This window comes from Vipera berus, assembly GCF_964194415.1.
Source record: "Vipera berus genome assembly, chromosome: 3".
NCBI lineage: Eukaryota > Metazoa > Chordata > Lepidosauria > Squamata > Viperidae > Vipera > Vipera berus.
This window is the reverse complement of record NC_138204.1, coordinates 196,496,770-196,516,534: the sequence shown is the minus strand read 5'-3', so window position 1 is coordinate 196,516,534 and position 19,765 is coordinate 196,496,770. Positions and strand designations below refer to the sequence as shown.

Genomic DNA, 19,765 nt, shown 5'->3' with positions numbered 1-19,765 from the left:
GGACAGTACCAAAAGGCAAAACGATATGACGCTGGAAGATGAGCCCCTCAGGTCGGAAGGCGTCCAATATGCTACTGGGGAAGAGCAGAGGGCTAGTACTAGTAGCGCCAGAAAGAATGAAGCGACTGGGCCAAAGCCGAAAGGACGCTCAGCTGTGGATATGTCTGGTGGTGAAAGGAAAGTCCGATGCTGTAAAGATTTTTTCTCCATAGGAACCTGGAATGTAAGATCCATGAATCAAGGAAAGCTGGACGTGGTCAAACAAGAGATGACAAGACTGAACATCGACATCTTAGGTATCAGCGAACTAAAATGGACAGGAATGGGTGAATTTAATTCAGATGACCATCAGGTATACTACTGCGGGCAAGAATCCCTCAGAAGAAATGGAGTAGCCTTCATAGTCAATAAAAGAGTAGGAAAAGCAATACTGGGATACAATCCTCAAAATGACAGAATGATCTCAGTTCGAATCCAAGGCAAACCATTCAATATCACAGTAGTCCAAGTCTATGCCCCAACCACCAGTGCTGAAGAGGATGAAATTGACCGGTTCTATGAAGCCCTACAGCACCTTATAGAAGTAACACCAAAAAATGATGTCCTTATCATCATGGGGGATTGGAATGCTAAAGTAGGAAGCCAAAAGATAACTGGAATAACAGGCAAGTTTGGCCTTGGAGTACAAAATGAAGCAGGGCACAGGCTGATAGAATTTTGTCAAGAGAATACGATGGTCATAGCAAACACTCTTTTCCAACAACCCAAGAGACGGCTCTACACATGGACATCACCAGACGGTCAACACAGAAATCAGATTGACTATATGCTCTGCAGCCAAAGATGGAGAAGCTCTATACAGTTGGTAAAAACAAGACCAGGAGCTGACTGTGGCTCAGACCATGAGCTTCTCCTTGCAAAGTTTAGGCTTAAACTGAAAAAAGTAGGGAAAAGCACTAGGCCAGTCAGGTATGAATTAAATCATATCCCTGTTGAATATACAGTAGAGGTGACAAATAGATTTAAGGAATTAGATCTGATAGACAGAGTGCCTGAAGAACTATGGACAGAGGTTCGCGACATTGTACAACAGGTAGCAACCAAAACTATCCCAAAGAAAAAGAAATGCAAGAAAGCAAAATGGCTGTCTGAGGAAGCTTTGCAAATAGCTGAGGAAAGGAGGGAAGCGAAAGGCAAGGGAGAGAAACATAGATATGCCCAATTGAATGCAGAATTCCAGAGAATAGCTAGAAGAGATAAGAATGCCTTCTTAAATGAACAGTGCAAAGAAATAGAAGAAAACAATAGAATAGGGAGGACCAGAGATCTTTTCAAGAAAATTGGAGAGATGAAGGGAACGTTTAATGCAAAAATGGGCATGATAAAGGACCAAAATGGCAGGGACCTAACAGAGGCAGAAGAGATTAAGAAGAGGTGGCAAAATTACACAGAAGAACTATACAAGAATGAGCTTAACGTCCCAGATAATCACAATGATGTGGTCACTGACCTCGAGCCAGACATCCTAGAATGTGAGGTGAAGTGGGCCTTAGAAAAGCTGAGCAACAACAAAGCTAGTGGAGGTGACAGTATTCCAGCTGAGCTATTCAAAATCTTAAAAGACAGTGCAGTAAAAGTGCTACACTCAATTTGCCAGCAAATTTGGAAAACTCAACAGTGGCCACAGGATTGGAAAAGATCAGTTTACATTCCAATTCCAAAGAAAGGCAGTGCCAAAGAATGTTCAAACTACCGCACCATTGCACTCATTTCTCATGCTAGTAAAGTCATGCTTAAAATCCTACAAGCTAGACTTCAGCAGTATGTGGATCGAGAACTACCAGAAGTACAGGCAGGATTTCGAAGAGGCAGAGGAACTAGAGATCAAATTGCCAACATACGCTGGATCATGGAGAAAGCTAGGGAGTTCCAGAAAAACATCTACTTCTGCTTCATTGACTATGCTAAAGCCTTTGATTGTGTGGATCATAACAAACTGTGGCAAGTTCTTAAAGAGATGGGAGTACCAGACCATCTTATTTGTCTCTTGAGAAACCTATATGCGGGTCAAGAAGCAACAGTGAGAACTGGACACGGAACCACTGATTGGTTCAAAATTGGGAAAGGAGTCCGGCAAGGCTGTATACTGTCGCCCTGCCTATTTAACTTATATGCAGAGCACATCATGAGAAAGGCAGGGCTAGATGAATCAAAAGTTGGAATTAAGATTGCCGGAAGAAATATCAACAACCTAAGATACGCAGATGATACCACTCTAATGGCAGAAAGTGAAGAAGAACTAAAGAGCCTCTTGTTGCGGGTGAAGAAGGAGAGTGCAAAAGTTGGGTTGAAACTTAACATTAAGAAAACCAAGATCATGGCAACTGGCCCTCTCAATTCCTGGCAAATAGATGGGGAAGAAATGGAGGTAGTGACAGATTTTGTTTTCCTGGGCTCCAAGATCACTGCAGATGGGGACTGTAGCCAAGAAATTAAAAGACGCTTGCTCCTGGGGAGGAAAGCCATGGCAAATCTAGACAGCACACTAAAAAGCAGAGACATCACCCTGTCAACAAAAGTGCGTATAGTCAAGGCTATGGTCTTCCCAGTTGCAATGTATGGCAGTGAAAGTTGGACCATAAGAAAGGCTGAGCGCCAAAGAATTGAGGCCTTTGAACTATGGTGCTGGAGAAGACTCCTGCGAGTCCCTTGGACTGCAAGGCGATCAAACCGGTCAGTCCTAGAGGAGATCAATCCTGACTGCTCTTTAGAAGGCCAGATCCTGAAGCTAAAACTCAAATACTTTGGCCACCTAATGAGAAGGAAGGACTCACTGGAGAAGAGCCTAATGCTGGGAAAGATCGAGGGCAATAGAAGAAGGGGACGACAGAGAATGAGGTGGCTGGATGGAGTCACTGAAGCAGTAGGCGTGAGCTTAAATGGACTCCAGAAGATGGTAGAAGACAGGAAGGCCTGGAGGAATGTTGTCCATAGGGTCGCGATGGGTCAGACACGACTTCGCAGCTAACAACAACAAATTATTTATTACAATGACTAATAGCTACCTTTCAAGATAGTAGTTCTCCCAACCTGACTTACAAGTGAAACAATTATAAATAAAATAAAACAATAAATATTATTTAAAAAAGAATAGAAAAATAAACCTCTTTTATTTTCTCAAAGGGCAGTTGGTGTAATGGCCCTATTGTGTGACACAGGGATTGGGGAAGAGAAGGAAGAGGATGATGCTTCAGGAGCAGTTGTCTACCTACCACACCTCTTCACTATTGGAGAGAGAATAAAACTTTGGTTGGTCCAGAATTAGTCATCCTTTGAGTAGACCTATTGTTATCCTAAAATCTATTTTATTTTATTTTATTTTTCATTTCATGCATTAGATCACGGGTGTCAAACTTGATTGTGTCACATGATGTAGTGTGACATATTGTGACATTTTTTGTCTTTGAGGAGCTGGGGTGGGTGTGGCCTGAGTGTGATGCATCTGGCCCGTGGGCCACCAGTTTGACACCTTTGCATTAGATCAATCATGGTATAGAGCTGCCCAGTTGACATGTCTTACACAATAAAAACAAGAGGCAAGGTGCAGTGAATTATGTGTGTATGTTGATCATGACTAATGCTTTAACTGATTTCAATGGGTTATTCTAAATATTGTCAACTTGTCACTTGTTGCATAAACAGGAGTCCTACTTTGGCTCACAAGGAAATCATCCTTGGTAAAAGAAAAAAAGTCAGTTTAGGTCTCTCTCCCTGCACCACTCTGTTACAAGCCATGGAACAATCCAAATATTGAGTATCTTGTATAAGTTATTGTTATTTTAACACAGTGCAATAACAATTGATCAAATAATGCATACAGGGCTGCAAGAGAGCTCAGCAGATGCATCTAATCATGTTGCATTTTTTAAATTTAAAATTAAAGCCAGGCTGAGAAATTTTCCTGTATTTTTTTCTTTTTCCATTTTCATACAGATTGTGGTATTATTTGCTTATACTTAGTTACAAGTTATTCAAAGTTTTGATAGAGTCTTCTGTCCAGTACTTTATACTATTCAACTACCAACTTTTCAATTAAATTCCTTGAAGAATCGTTTATTTTCTCCCCTTTCTCCCCCCAAAATGGTGCTATTTACACCACTAAAAGAGAGTCCTGTTGGAGACAAGGAGATTTAGCAAAGTGACTCACTCACTTACTCCTAAACCATCACAACCAAATCAAAGCTTCCCAAAGGTAGTTTAATTCACCTGTCTTTGAGCTGTGATTATAATCCTGGATATGAATGTAAAGCAAGGAAGCCGATTTCATCTTTATTTTCTCCTTCCTTAAATAACAAAGAATAAGGAAAAGAAACATCTTCTCTTTAGAATTTGAAAAGATGCTGTAAATTCTGTCCAATACGGAAGCAATGTTCTATTTTTATAACTCAGCATAAAACACTTATTAATTATAATGCAATAACGAAAATAAAAGTATTCAGTTTGTCATGGTTCCAAGAATTCAACAGTTGAATCAATGTGCTTATCTCCACTGGCAAATCTCACTTTTTTTTTTACTTGATTGGTCAAATGTAATTTGCTAGAAAAGCAACATTGCCTTATGGTGAATCTTACTGAGCACAAGCATACTTGAATGATGGCAAGTTGTTTGAATAAGAAACATCTTGGTTGGAAATCATATAGTCCAACCCAGCTGTGTTTGTTCCAGTGCTTGCATATTCAAATAAACACCAATTGTTTATTTGTGTGTATGATCCATATACACATGTGAATGTTCGAATAAAGGCTCTCAGAAATTTGTTCAAAATATGTCAGAGGTAAAAATGGAGCATGTGCGGTTGACTCTAGCTCTAAGCATTTTTGCTGGTTAAATCAGATGCTAATGTTAAATAATCCATCTTGGATGGGTGCGACTTTTTAAAAGTAGATTAGATTGATTCAGCCAATAATTCAGCCTTTGAAAAGTACAAGTGGATTTAGTATGGGAGAACATACTCTTGGACTTGACTATGAGAAAGAGATTCGGTCATGAAACTCACTGGGTGGCATTAGATCTTTGGTGTAACCATAATATGCAGTACTTGTAAATTATATTGTATAGCTGAGGTTCTCAGAGTTGTGCTTTGCTGACCACTTGAAAAAAAATGACAGGGTCTTGGCAGATCCTTCAACAAATTTGGGTTTCATTTTGCTTTTCTCCAAATCAATACATGCAGAAGCAATAAAGTTAAATGCTACAATGTTTTGTGGAACAAAAGTAAATGATGAAATTGACATATGTATTTCTGTTTGCAAATAGGCAGTCATATGAAAACCATAAGGCTCTATGCCAAGGTTTGCTTACATGCCCAACATTATGGCAAAGCAATCTTGATCTCTGCTATTGGAGATAGATAGATAGATAGATAGATAGATAGATAGATAGATAGATAGATAGATAGACAGACAGACAGACAGACAGACAGACAGACAGACAGACAGACAGACAGACAGACAGACAGACAGATAAGAGAGATAGCTATAGATGAGACATAGACAGATGAGAGAGAGATTTTCAATATATATAGCTCTACAATGCTTGGTTAAAAGCACTAGATTTTCACATATACACGCTACCTTAATGCTCTGAAAATAAGTTCCATTTTGTAATGGAAAAGGAATAACACTTTTTAAAATCAAAGAAAAGAAGTAGCTTATGTAGAAGAAACCTAAGACTTGCTTGTTGTTGCCATTCTTCAGATGGTCATTTGAGCCACCAAACTTTATTCTATGGGAGTCAGGATTTGGGCTCAGAGATTCAGTTCTAGCCACATCACCCTGAGCATGAATGTGGTATGGTTTTAGGGCTGTCCCCTGTAATAGTTCACCTCTTCCTGCATCCAGGCATGATGAAGCTATTTTGAGAGCTCATCTTACCTTGAGAATGTAATTTTTTTTCCCGTGAAAGAGAAACTGATCATTCTGAGAGAGAACAACTCTTAATTTATTTATAGCCACATGCCAAGAGCTAGCAACATGCACATGTCTCATGTTTCTGTTTGCATTTTTATTCATGAGTATTTGGGTGGCTTCTATAAAGACCTTTTAGTAAACACTGAAAGCATTAGTCAATTTCTCCTAATGTGCAATCTCCTAGAATGTTTATTAAATAATAATACTAAATTCTGTGACAGTTTTATTTCTGACAATGCTGGGGCTTTATTGCAGGGCTGCTGAATAATACAGCATTGTAGAAAACACAGGATTGAAAGTTAAGAATGATTAGAAACAGTAGATGTCACAGAATTCTACTATAGGGGCAAAAACTGCTAGTGTGTACCTAACTTTATAATGTTAATAGTAATATATCAAAAGTTGGGTCACAGCAAATTGCTTAATGAAAAAAAACAGTATTAAATGATTTTTCCTGCAAAATTGACAAGCTTACTATTCAAACACATCCATTTGAAATCCCTAGCTTAAAAATAGGTCTAAGCAATCTACAACTCACAATTAGTTTTCCTTCTCCTTCTCCTTCTCCTTCTCCTTCTCCTTCTCCTTCTCCTTCTCCTTCTCCTTCTCCTACTCCTCCTGTTAGATGCTAGTTATTGTGAGAAATGTTTCAGCTAGGCAACTTCAATAAGAGTGGTATAGAATATTTGAAATGAAATCTAAAATATGCACCCCGTATTTTAAAATTATTCATAGAATATTTTTATTTCACTCAACCACACCCTTAATCGATTCTAAAAGAATGAGCCTCAGTTATCAGTGAATCTTAAATTAAAATAAGATTTAAATAAGTTTCAATTTGTTTAATGTCTGCCTTGTTCTGAGCATGCCATTAGTTATTTACAAAGAGATCCATTTACAGGAGACCTCTTATTTTAAAGGTGGATTTATTTACGATGTACTGTTACACATTCCACTACAGATGCTGATAGGATCAACATGTTTTATGTTTGTTTTCAGAAGGAAATAAAATCTGGTATTGTCCAAACTTAAAATTATGTATTTGCAAGAATTTTTAAGTTCTCATTAGGGTAGATGAAAGCATTCTGGTAAATGGGTGTTTATGATTGGCTAGGTCTATTGGATGACAATTTCTTGAAACAGCAATTCTCACATACAGTATACCCCATACCACACTCTCAGATTCCGCAAATGGCTTGGAAAAATGTAATTTTTCTTTCAGGAATCTTTCTTAACTTATCTTACCATTTGAGTAAACTCATGAAATCTCAATACAGAATAATAATAATAATAATAATAATAATAATAATAATAATAATAATAATAATAATAATAATAATAATAATGATAATGATAGAATCAAGATCAAGTGAAGTACTAATACCACTTTACAATGCTTTGGTAAGGCCACACCTGGAATACTGCATCCAGTTTTGGTCACCACGATGTAAAAAAGATGTCGAGACTCTAGAAAGGGTACAGAGAAGAGCAACAAAGATGATTAGGGGGCTGGAGGCTAAAACATATAGGGAACGGTTGCTGGAATTGGGTATGTGTAGTTTAATGAAGAGAAGGGTGAGGGGTGACATAATAGCAGTGTTCCAATATCTCAGGGGCTACCACAAAGAACAGGGAGTCAAGCTATTCTCCAAAGCACCTGAAAGCAGGACAAGAAGCAACGGATGGAAACTAGTCAAGGAGAGAAGCAACCTAGAACTAAGGAGAAACTTCCTGACAGTTAGAACAATTAACCAGTGGAACAACCTGCCTCCAGAGGTGGTGAATGCTCCAACACTGGAGGTTTTTAAGAAGAGACTGGAAAGCCATTTGCCTGAAATGGTATAGGGTTTCCTGCCTGAGCAGGGGGTTGGACTAGATGACCTCTAAGGTCCCTTCCAACTTTATTATTATTATTATTATTATTATTATTATTATTATTATTATTATTATTATTATTATTATTATTATTATTATTATTATTATTGATGATGATGTTGGAAGGGACCTTGGAGGTCATCTAGTCCAACCCCCTGCTCAGGCAGGAAACCCTATACCATTTCAGACAAATGGCTGTCTAGTCTCTTCTTAAAAACTTCCAGTGTTGGAGCATTCACAACTTCCGAAGGCAAGTTGTTCCACTGATTAATTGTTCTAACTCTCAGGAAATTCCTCCTTAGTTCTAGGTTGGTTGTCTCCTTGATTAATTTCCACCCATTGCTTCTCAGAAGTGGTTTGCTATTGCTTCTTCCTAGGATTGAGAGAGAATGATTGATCCAAAGTTACTCAGCTAAGGCAGGGTTAGAACTCACAATTCCTCAGTTTCTAGCCTGGTGTCTTGAAACTCTATACACAATTGGCTCACGTAGAATGTCACTTGGCCATCAATGTCCAGGAATACTGATAAAGATAATCAATCAAAGCCAAATTCACTGCAAACCATTCACAAATATGAACCTTAGAGTACTCTCAAGTTGCTTTTTCAATGGGAATCCAATTTCATCCCAGGCAGATTTAGTGCCTGTATCTGAAAATCACCAATTCATGATGTTCGTCCTGTCAATATACAATTTCTATAGCATTAAGCATCTGAGCAAACAGATAAACATACCCTAAAATACAATATTTAGTGTATTTCTGCTTATCCATGTAAACCACATGTTTGGGCCATGTGGTACAAAGGACCTTTTTGATTGTGGTACAAGGGACCTTTTTGATAGTTAACTCGAATGACCTGTTAGATTATTGGGCAACCCTATTTTGCAAAGTTTGTGAGATTTGTGAGCCTGATCTCAGTTTCTCCACTTCCTCCTTTTAATATTCTCCTAAGTTGGAAAATCAGTTATTCATCATTTATATCCAAAACATATTTGTCTTAAAACAACTCCTCTATTCCCTTTTGTTGAAGATTTGTGAATTTCTACATGAGCCATCTGATTACCTACAAATCTTTTTGACCTCAGTAATTCTTAAGTATGTAATTTCTGGTATCTTCAGAAGTAGGTAGATAAAAGATAATATGAACCATTAGTACAGTATAAATCCAATGCTGCTTTCCTGCTTTTTCTTGCAGTTCCTAAATCAAGGCATATCCGGCTCTTATCGTATTCTCATTTTGCTGAAATAGTACATGCTTCATTGCAAATTGTGACATTTGATACTAAAGATTTTAAATACCAGGCTGATAATGGTATTTATTCTTAGCCCCAGTGAGATTAAAACATTTGATAGCTTCAACTCCTAGTGAATCACATCCTGTGTAGTTTCATCTGTGAGCGGCAATTCCAGAGAAATATTATCACAACAGCAAACATTCCAGTGATCATGGCATCTAGTCAGCAGCACTTGTTTAGGCAGGAGTTACATAGCTTCAGGCCATTTTATGCTTTTGCCTGTGCATGTATATGTGAATAACAAAATAACAGAGTTGGAAGGGACCTTGGAGGTCTTCTAGTCCAACCCCCTGCTCAAGCAGGAGATGCTTACCATTTCAGGCAAATGGCTGTCCAATCTCTTCTTTAAAACCTCACACCCACAACTTCTAGAGGCAAGCTTTTGCACTGATTAATTGTTCTCACTGTCAGGAAATTTCTCCTTAGTTCTAAGTTGCTTCTCTCCTTAATTAGTCTCCATCCATTGCTTCTTGTCCTGCCTTCAGGTGCTTTGGAGAATAGCTTGACTCCCTCTTTCTTGTGGCAGCCCCTCAAATGTTGGGGATAGATATGTCTTATGTAGTGGAGTAGTTATTAGCATCTTCTCAAGTTAGGTTATGAAACATCTGCAAGAAAATCAGTAAGCTCAGGGAGGACCAAGAACCCCACAGTTCAACCCTGAGCTACAAATATTCTCTTCTATTGATATCTGACTGGAGTGTGTGCACACATGCAAACATGCCTTTGAGTCAGTTCTGACTCCTGGCAAAGCTTGGATGTATCTGCAATTTTCTTGGCAAGATTTCAGAAGTAGTTTGATTTGATTTGATTTTGATTTTATTAAATTTATATGCCGCCCTTCTCCCTGAGGACTCAGGGCAGCTCACAACCATAAAAATGAAAAAACATAAAGTAATTTTTTTAAAAAAAGAATTAAACAATAGATGCAATAATTACGAGACAATTTAACCCATTAAAAAGCCTAATTAAAAAACGTAGTCAGTCCAGGCCTGCTTGTTGGAATAACCAGGTCTTCAGGTCACGTCGGAAGGACCAAAAGTCAGGGGCCGTCCGCAGCTCTGAGGGTAGTTCATTCCAGAGGGTCGGCACGCCCACAAAGAAGGCTCTCCCCCTGGGGGTCGCCAGCTGGCATTGTCATTACCTCCTCCCTAGGGCTGAGAGGATGTGACTGGCCCAAAATCACCTAACACAGGACTAGAATTCACAATTTCCCAGTTCCTAGCCTAGTGCTTTAACCTTTACACCCAAATGGCTTCCTCAGCCCTGTCAGATACCACTTTGTTACAGATGAAAAGCAGAGCATGCTTCTCTTGCTGGTTCTCACAGGATGGGTAGACATCATTGAGGAGAGATGATCCTGTAGGTAATCCAGGAACTACCGCAAGGCCGTATGCAGTAATCCATTTGGTTTTCTTTTTCTGATTTATATGGCCATTCATCTCAGTAAAAACAACATGTCTATAAAAACATAAAACCACATTAAAAACGAGAAAATAATATTAAACAATTTAAAATCTACAAACTATGAAGGGAGACTAAAAGATATTTACAATGGAGCCATTTATGATATCCCTGGTTCCCTTAGATTCCCCCCAGGCATAGTGACATACTACTACTTGCATAATACTGGCTTGATCCACGTGAAGCAAGGAAAACAAAATAAAATAAAATCAGACTTCATGTGTTTCCCATTCACAATATGAGACATCACAGATAGTCCTCAACTTACAACCACAACTGAGCCCAACACTTCTGTTGCTAAGTAAGACATTTGTTAAGTGAATTTTGCCCGATTTTACAACCTTTCTTGCCACAGTTGTTAAATGAATCACTGCAACTGTTTTTTTAAGTGAATCTGGCCTCCTCCCCAATGATTTTGCTTGTCAGAAGGTCACTAAAGGTCACAAAATCTCATGGGATTGTAAATAGGATAACATCGGAGGAACCATGTACATTACACTCCTTGGAGCAAAATATAATAGTTTCTGGGAAATATGGAACACTGCAAGCATCTTAAATATGAGTCAGTTGCCAAGCGTCTGAATTTTGCTCATGTGACCATGGCGATGCCAAGATGGTCTTAAATGTGAAAAGTAGTCATAAGTCACTTTTTTCAGTGCCACTGTAACTTTGAAGGGTCACTAAAAGAACTGTTGTAAGTCAAGGACTATCTGTATTGATTTTCTGCAAGACGATATAAGATTAGCATTGAAGTAACTGATGTTTTTACAAGAGAAATTGAACTTTGTTTCTGAATACTAAAAATCATGTATATGTATATAAAGGACTATATCACATACTGACCAGATTCTTTTGTACTAAAACTTCCACACGTAACAATTGTGAAATAATATTGAAAATTTGTATCCTTGAAGAGATTTCCCAAGTGCAATTTGTATATAGTTTATAGTGTTTGTTATGCATGTTTATATTCTGGTATTGATTAGAGATCACACTGTGTGCTTCCCTGTTCTTAGATATTTTGTTAAAGAAATAATGGGATACAACTAAAGATGTGGCCTAATTAAATCTTGACATACAATAAATTTAGTTGTTTTCATTTTTTAAACTGCTGTCTTTTGTCTTCTGAATTCTCTTATGTTTGGAAAATCACGTTTTAAAACTTTACAAAGTAATATATCTCCCTGGAACAGTTGAGTCAATGACTTTCTCTCATGAGATTGTAAACAAGATAACATGGGAGGAACCATATACATTGCACTCCTTGGAGTAAAATATAACAGTTTTCTTGAAAATATGTTCTAAATAATCTTGCATTATTTATTTATTTATGATCTAGATTGATAAGGCTGTCCAACAGTGATAATGTGACTCTGTGTACAGCATGAAAACAAACAGTAAATCAACAAATAAAAAACCCCAAACCATATACAGGTGTGGTTTAACAATTGTGTTGAATAACATTCTGTTTGCAAATATGACAATAATAAATGGCAATAAAAGGTACATTTTCCAACCAATGGGATCATTTACAACAACATAAGCCTTCAGTGTGAAACTGACTAAGATCTGATCAGTTTCAGGCAGCATTTGCAAGCTGGCTAGAGTATTCTAATCAACTAGGTAGGGTCATAGAGTTGAGTTTGTTATCTTGTAATTAGTATTTTTTTTAGGGATCTGCTGTGCTGCAGAAAAAGGCAGTTGAGGAAGAGAGGCTTGTTTAAGCAGTCTCTCCTCCCTGCAAGGGGGCAAAAAAGGGAAAACAATCAGGTTCAAAGGACACTGTATGAGAGCACTTTCTTTGGATGAGACAAGAGCAACTGCTGATCTTTGCAGCATCTCTCTTTTTCTTAGTCACCTGGTTTGCTTAGTCGAGTGTGTTGCTTAGCAAGAATTTCTGCATTCCTTATATGAGGACTACCTGTAACACTGAAATATGTACAAAAATATTTTTTAAATCCAAAATCTAAAATGACAACCATCACGCATTGAACTAAGCCATAAAGTGATTTGATTGAGTTTAGCATATTGTGGGAACCCAGTCATTGTGGTTTACTCTGCAAACATTGTTTAAATGAATCATGGCTTGAACCAAAACAAAATTAAACAAAATTCTTTTCTGTGGCCTTTGTTTTTCTCTTGTTGTGTAGCTTGAGAACTACATTGTGGAAAACATGAAGTCAGAAATGGCCCAGCTGCAGCAGAATGCTGTCCAAAATCACACAGCCACCATGCTGGAAATAGGAACCAGCCTTCTCAGCCAGACAGCAGAACAGACAAGAAAACTCACCGATGTTGAAACACAAGTAAGTAGTCACAATTACCTTCACCAGAACATTGACTATGGTAACATAATTTCCTTTCCCTTTCCCCAAATAATACTTTTTGACTGAAGTATTCAAGAAGGTGATAAGTTTGACTGTGAGCTACATATATTAGCTTATATAGGGAGGTAGTCAGTTTTTGATTAAGATAAAAACTTTTAGAGTGCATACTGAACAGTAGAAATGTCAAAGTAAATAAAATCCTAATGGTTGTCCATATTAGGTCTATATGAGACATTGAGTCATTATCCTAGCTGGGTAAATCTCCTTACTTTATATTTTTATAGGACTTCTAAGTCATCCTTGCAGCTAATTCCATGGGTATATTTACACATTGAAGGGTGTTCAATACTTGGCCTGTATTTGCTTGAAGTCAACTGAAAAGCTATTCTCACTGAAATTATCAACTAACTGATCAAAATTCTTTCCATTTTTAATATGCTAGAAAAGCTAGCATTGACAGGAAAATGTTAGAATCCTTCCTGATAAGGACGAGTGGCTTTCTTGCATTGTTCTGTGGTTTGGTCAGTCTATTTTCAATTGGTCCATGATTCTGCTTAACAGGAAAATGTCTAAACCTAATGGGCAAGTGGGTGGTGGAAGAAATATGCCTTACTTTCCAATGAATCATCTTTTTCAAAGGGCGTAATATGCTTCTAAGATAAGGAGCCATCAGAAGTGAATTTATAAATCAGATGAAACGAATGGACAGCACAAAAAAATACAGTATTCGTAGATGCACTACTACGATTTTTTATATTCTGCTTTAACGATGAAGAATCTTTTCTCTGGATCCTGCTAAAGCAATATCCAAAGTCTTGATCAACCAGAATTTAATCACATCAAAATTGCCTTTCGGCTATGGTTTCTTAATAAAACAAATGTGCACTAGAAACATCCCACATATGTGCAAAAAATTCAAGATTAAGATTATTTTGATGCAGGTCTTTTTTTACATTTTACAAATTCTATGCTACTGCAGTGTGATAACAATACAAAGAATGGAAGGAACTGAAAGCTGAAGCAAAGATGTAGGGCCAGTTCAGAGACATTGATGTGATCATCCTGTGTCCAGGAATACCTAGGATAAATCATAAGGGGGCTACTTAATTGAAGGTTATCTAAATCCTATATTCCAATATAGCCATTATTCATCACCTAAATGAGAATTGGCTGTAATATCAAATGAGATAGGTCAATTTTGCTGCTTTTCAGGCTGTAATTGACTCACTGCTATATAAAAGGCTAAGACGTCCAGACAACATATGGTTAATTCAAGGACATGCTGGGAACTCATCAAAAACAGGACTAGTGTCAGAAGGGAAGAGAGAGATAATTCCTTAGTATCAGCATTTCAAATTCTGAAATTCCATTGGTCCAAACTCAGTGGACATCCTTTCATTATTGTTTGTCCTTTGATTTTATCTTTCAGTTCACAATTCATGATTCCTTACCATTCTTTTCCACTTACAGATTTGAGCACATGGTATCTAACAGTTGCTTTATTTTAGACTGTCTACTTTAAACAAATACATTCATAACTGTAATCATTACATGGGCAATTCACATACCACCCGAGTGTATGAGATGGACACACAAACACACACACACACACACACACATAATCAATCTTCAACCTTGAACTATATATGCAATATCCTTTCCATATCCTTTGATGTATATCAACATATGGAATAACCAAGATCAGTTACCCAAGGGGAAAAAAAACAACAATTTAGTCTAGCTAGAGATAGTGTACACATGGTGATGACAAGCCTTGTTTAAGCTCTCAGCTTCTTTTGTTTTCTAGAGAAGATATAATAAAAAATTTCATATGAAGTGGACTTAGCTTATGGGTAATGGGATATTAATGCAGGAAATCTTTGGAACAAAAAGTCTTGCATTTTTGTATTTATAACATAATGAAGAATAGAGACTACATTATAGTTTTACACTGTATTAAAAGGAATCAAGCACATCAAAACTCAACCATTGTGTCTTGAGTATATTCTATGTCTTATATTACTGCCGGGGTACAGTTGCTAGTTTTTCTTTTGTAATCCAACAGTCCCAGTACTCATTGAGAAAGCAAGATTTTAGTTTAATGGCTTTCTATGGCACTTTCTCACCATATGAAGAAAACATATGGACATGTTCAAGACATAAAACATAGATATTTGACTCTATTGCTCTCTTTAAGATGTTTTTTAAAGTAACATATGAAGACTAAATTGTGCAAGAGATAAAAATCATCCAGTGCTCCAACTTTTCATCTCAATGTTTTTGTTTTGTGTGACAAGAGAGAGTGAGAGTGAGAGTGAACTCGATTAAAAGGTCAAATCTGGCTCAGTCACCAGAACTGGAGGACAAATCATGCTTTGCAAAGATTGTTTGGAGGTGGGAGATACTTATAATGAAATCTACCAGATCCTCTGCATGGATTGCCGCTGTGACTATGTAGGAACCTAACCATCAGATTGCAAGAACACAAGTGAGTGGTCAGATGAGGAGATTAGAATGAACAAGGACATAGATTCAATTTCTCAGCTACTAAGATTATTGGCCAAGCAGGTACAAAGACAGGGAAATGGGAAATGGACCCCTTGTTAGTCAACAGGAATGCTGATTTACCACCAGCTTAACAGGTACTTGGCAGCACAAGGAAACAATAGCCAACAATAGCCAACAACTTAATAGCCAGCCATCAACACCCCAATCAACCAATAAGAAGCCACAACCAACTGGGCACCACATAAATATCATGCATAGAATAATCCAAAGCACACATTCTAGTAAAGAGAAGTCCTTGAGGATGGGCTCCAGCATGAGTACAAAAGCTCAGAAGACTAAACCTCTGGTCCAGGTGACCAGCCCAGATTGGATCCTGCAACATTATCCTGAGACATGAATATTTGCCTTCATTTGTGTATTAAAGGGTTTGCAGTGCAAATTGGACAAAGTTGCAGGTTATCTATAAAGATATTTACATTACAAGACAAATATATCTAAACACATTATAAGGTCCAGGATAGAAAGAGCTAGGACAAACTAAATATGAGGAAATAAATGAATTGTTCATACAATTCCAATCACTATATAGTATAGCCTGCATTTCTTAGTTAATATTGACTTACTCTGCTACTGCTTTTCATTTATGGGAGGTTGGATAGATATGCTATGTACTACTAGAACACATGCATTAAGTAACCATTATCCATTTTCAGACAGGTAGCCATCATTTATGCAATATTATATAGTTTGACTCCCCAAAACCCATTTTATTAATGGAGCTGTTGAATACAAAACTCATCCTTAAATAATACTTAAAGTTGATGAAAATTGCCTCCCTGTGTAAACCATACTTTTAGAAGGAAAACTGTGGTGGAATGGAGGCAAAAACAGGAGAATCAGTAAATGTTTCCATAAATTCTCAGATATATGACTTCTTCTGCATTGTTCTCTTGTTGTGTGTAGAAAAGTGGTCTTGTGTTTTGTCAATTTAACTATTTTTTGTTTCTACAATCTAGGAATGTTATTTTGTTTAGTGTAGATTGAGAATGGAAACAGTTGGCATTAAGGAAATATAGAGAGGAATGCAGACTTCTCTTATGGAGATACATACTATCTAGGATGATGAAAATGCTATAAATAAATAAAGACCAAATATAGCAAAAGGGATACCATGGGATAATGATATATTAGAAATTGTGTTTATAGAGCAATATTTGGAATCTGGTTTCTTTCATTTAAAAACTGAATTCAGCCTGGCAGGTTTCTCAGACCTGAAAGTTCAATTTGAAAATGAACACTAAAAATCCTGTACTACTTGCTACTGTTACTGAATAAGATATATCAATGAGGTATCTACTGTATATAAGGTGCATTGAATATATTGAACAAGATGATAGTTATGAAACAGATTGCTTTTGATATGTGTCTATCTTCAGTGAGCTTATTTTAATATTAATCTGTTTTTTCATATTTGTACTAACAACTATTTATTGTGTGGCCTCAATTTATTGCAAGGTTTTTTGGTTGTCTGCTTTCTTCAGGTTCTTAATCAAACATCCCGGCTTGAAATCCAACTGCTAGAAAATTCCTTATCTACTTACAAGCTGGAGAAACAGTTGCTCCAACAGACCCATGAAATCTTGAAAATCCATGAGAAAAACAGGTGAGGATAAAATGAATGGTATGAACTTATAGTCTTCAATCTCCAAAGTGAGATGTTTTCTTCTAGAAAATGCTGATTTGTCTCCAAGAGTGTTCCATTATTTATATCATAACAAATCAATCCAAAAATTTCTGCAGTGGTTTGTGCATCTGCAGGGGTATCTCATCCAGAACAAGTATTGTCAAGGACATGTTCTACTTTTGACTACCACCAAGTCAACTACCAAGAGAACATTTCCATAAACTTGTAATTTTCTTTCTTTGTGGAATTTCTTTACTTGGAGAAGCATTTGTCTATGTTAGTTGTCATCTGGGAGCCTTCCCCAGAAAACCGTTTTGCTTCCACTGAATGACATTCTGAAAACTATTCAAAACCTGCTTGTTTTCCCAGGCTTTGAGATAGGATGATTGTTGGGACCCTATGTTTTCTGTGATATTGAATTAGCCTTCTGGACAGCTCTTTTTCTTTATATATAATTATACGTTTTTCTTTTAACTGTAGGCTGCCAAGAGTCATTAAGGAGGTGGGCACCCTCCAAACTGAATGAATGAAGAATGAATGAATGAAATGATGTAATCCAGACAAAACTGTATATATATTTCAAACAGCACTTTGTTTCTTTAAAAATTTGTGTGAAGCATCTCTAAAAAGGGTCAAAGTGCCCCATTTCTAAATGAGGGAGCAACAGTCACAGAATTTTGCTCTGCTTACCTAAAGTAGACACTATTCACTTACAGAACATGCACAACTGCTTTGTGGAGGTGGGGTGACTTACCCCCACGGAATATTTTCCATACCAAAGCAGAATAAGGTTTCTCTGAAAAGTGAAGCATTTGGGTGTTGATTGTGTAATTCCCACAGTTTGTGTGAACACACACACACACAAACACAAAAATACTGTATATCCTAGAAAAAATACATCCTTGCAAACTGCAAGTTGAAATCACTTAATTGACAATTCTATGGAGATTGCAACACAGACATGCTTCTATTTTTATTTACAAGATAGGGAGAGCATAGAGATCATGATTTTAAATGCACTGCAGTCCCTTATTCAGGAGTGGCCATAGGAAGCATCTACAGTTTCTTTTGTATAATTAAATGCTGTGTGTGTGTGTGTGTGTGTGTGTGTGTGTGTGTGCATGCAGACCTTCTCCCTAAGGTCATATGAAAGCTTAGGGTATGGGCACATGACTTATCTCTATATTTGTGGTACAGTTTGTGTATACAATATGTGGGGGTCTACTCAGGTGAGTGCTTGTGTACTGTCTGCTATATATGTGTCTGTGTTTCTGCTAGCTCAAAGTGCACTTTGAGTGTTCTTTCTTTTAAATATATATATTTTCATTTGAATTCTTCCTCCCTCATGGAGAGATGGGATGGAAAGGACCTACATGCAACTGATCTGACGTTCCCCTGTCACTTTCCATATGCTGGTTGCTGGCGTAAGTCACAATTCAGAAGCTTTCCCCACCTCCCTCAGATTGTTTTGGCCTTTTCCTTTTTCTGTCCTTCTTCAGTAAAAGGCAGTTGGCAAGCCCCTGTGTCACATCATAAAGATCTTTTGAAACTTATCTGAACTTGAAAAGTGAATTGCTTCATTCCACTGGGAATGCTGTCGAATAGCCTGAGGCACAAATGGATAGAGGGAGTTCACTTCTCCAATTCTGGGCTTGTGGTTTCATGCATTTTAATAATTGAAAGGAGGAAAGGTCTGTCTTTGGAGAATGGTAATGAATTATTAAGATAAACAACCAATGATTATAGTGTCCATACATTCCTGAAAAGTGACAGGGCTAACTTGTGAGCTAGTAGCCTCCTGCTGTTTTGGATTATCTCTCCCACAATTCTCAGTCATTGGCTGTGTCATATGAGCTTAAGATGGTTGTAGGACACTTGTCTCTCCTGGGTAGAGCATGTTGTTAGTATCTCAAAATTCTTAGCCAGTGGAGAGAAGTCTAAGTAGCTTCAGCTAACATGGTCAAGATCCAACCAACTCAACCCTGTATACTGCCTCCCTCTCCATTATCTGTGTATCATTTTTCTTTTTATGTATCCTTTTTAATTAGAATGGTTGGAAATTAATGGCATTTTTCTTCCTTTTTTTTAAAGTGGTAACCCTTCAAAAGCCATAGTGTAAAGCTTACAATATACCCTAGTTAAACTGTTTAGAACTTTGTGTTGTTTTTTTTTTAAAAAAGGCAAGGTCTCCGAAAAAGGCAGACAAAAATTTAAGTCTGACCTTCCTCTTTTTTGCCTCACATTTTGAAACACTAGATATCATCAGGATCATCACTACATTTTAAAAAAATGCTAAAATCTGACTAGGAAGGGATATCCTTCAAATAATTAGGATGTAAGAATGCTCAGGCAAAAGATATTTGCAGCATGTAAGTATAATGTTCTGTCTCCTTCCTTAACATCTTTCATGTTAAAATATTGTGGAAAATGGAAGACATTATATGTTGGATGTTGTTTAAAAAGTAAACATACCTACCATTACAAATCTCTGCCATATTTATTATATCAATTTACAGTACATGATAAAACAAGACATTCTGCTGGAAAACTCTACAACGAATAAATTGCTATTTTTAATTAACTTAAGGTTTGATTCGAACAACTTCCCACTATATGTTGTTCAGCTTTGGGTTAGCATATGGTAT

General features: G+C 37.2%; 1 protein-coding gene across 1 annotated transcript in view; it reads left to right on the top strand.

Annotated features, from left to right (window-relative positions):
* ANGPT1 (angiopoietin 1) overlaps positions 1-19,765 on the top strand; it is a gene marked incomplete at its 3' end in the record, with an annotated part of 139,648 nt that overhangs the window by 60,809 nt on the left and 59,074 nt on the right. Inside the window, exons 2-3 of the mRNA XM_081322522.1 lie at positions 12,752-12,907; positions 16,978-17,099. Coding sequence (XP_081178648.1) covers positions 12,752-12,907; positions 16,978-17,099 — 278 coding nt within the window. The remainder of the gene's footprint in view (positions 1-12,751; positions 12,908-16,977; positions 17,100-19,765) is intronic.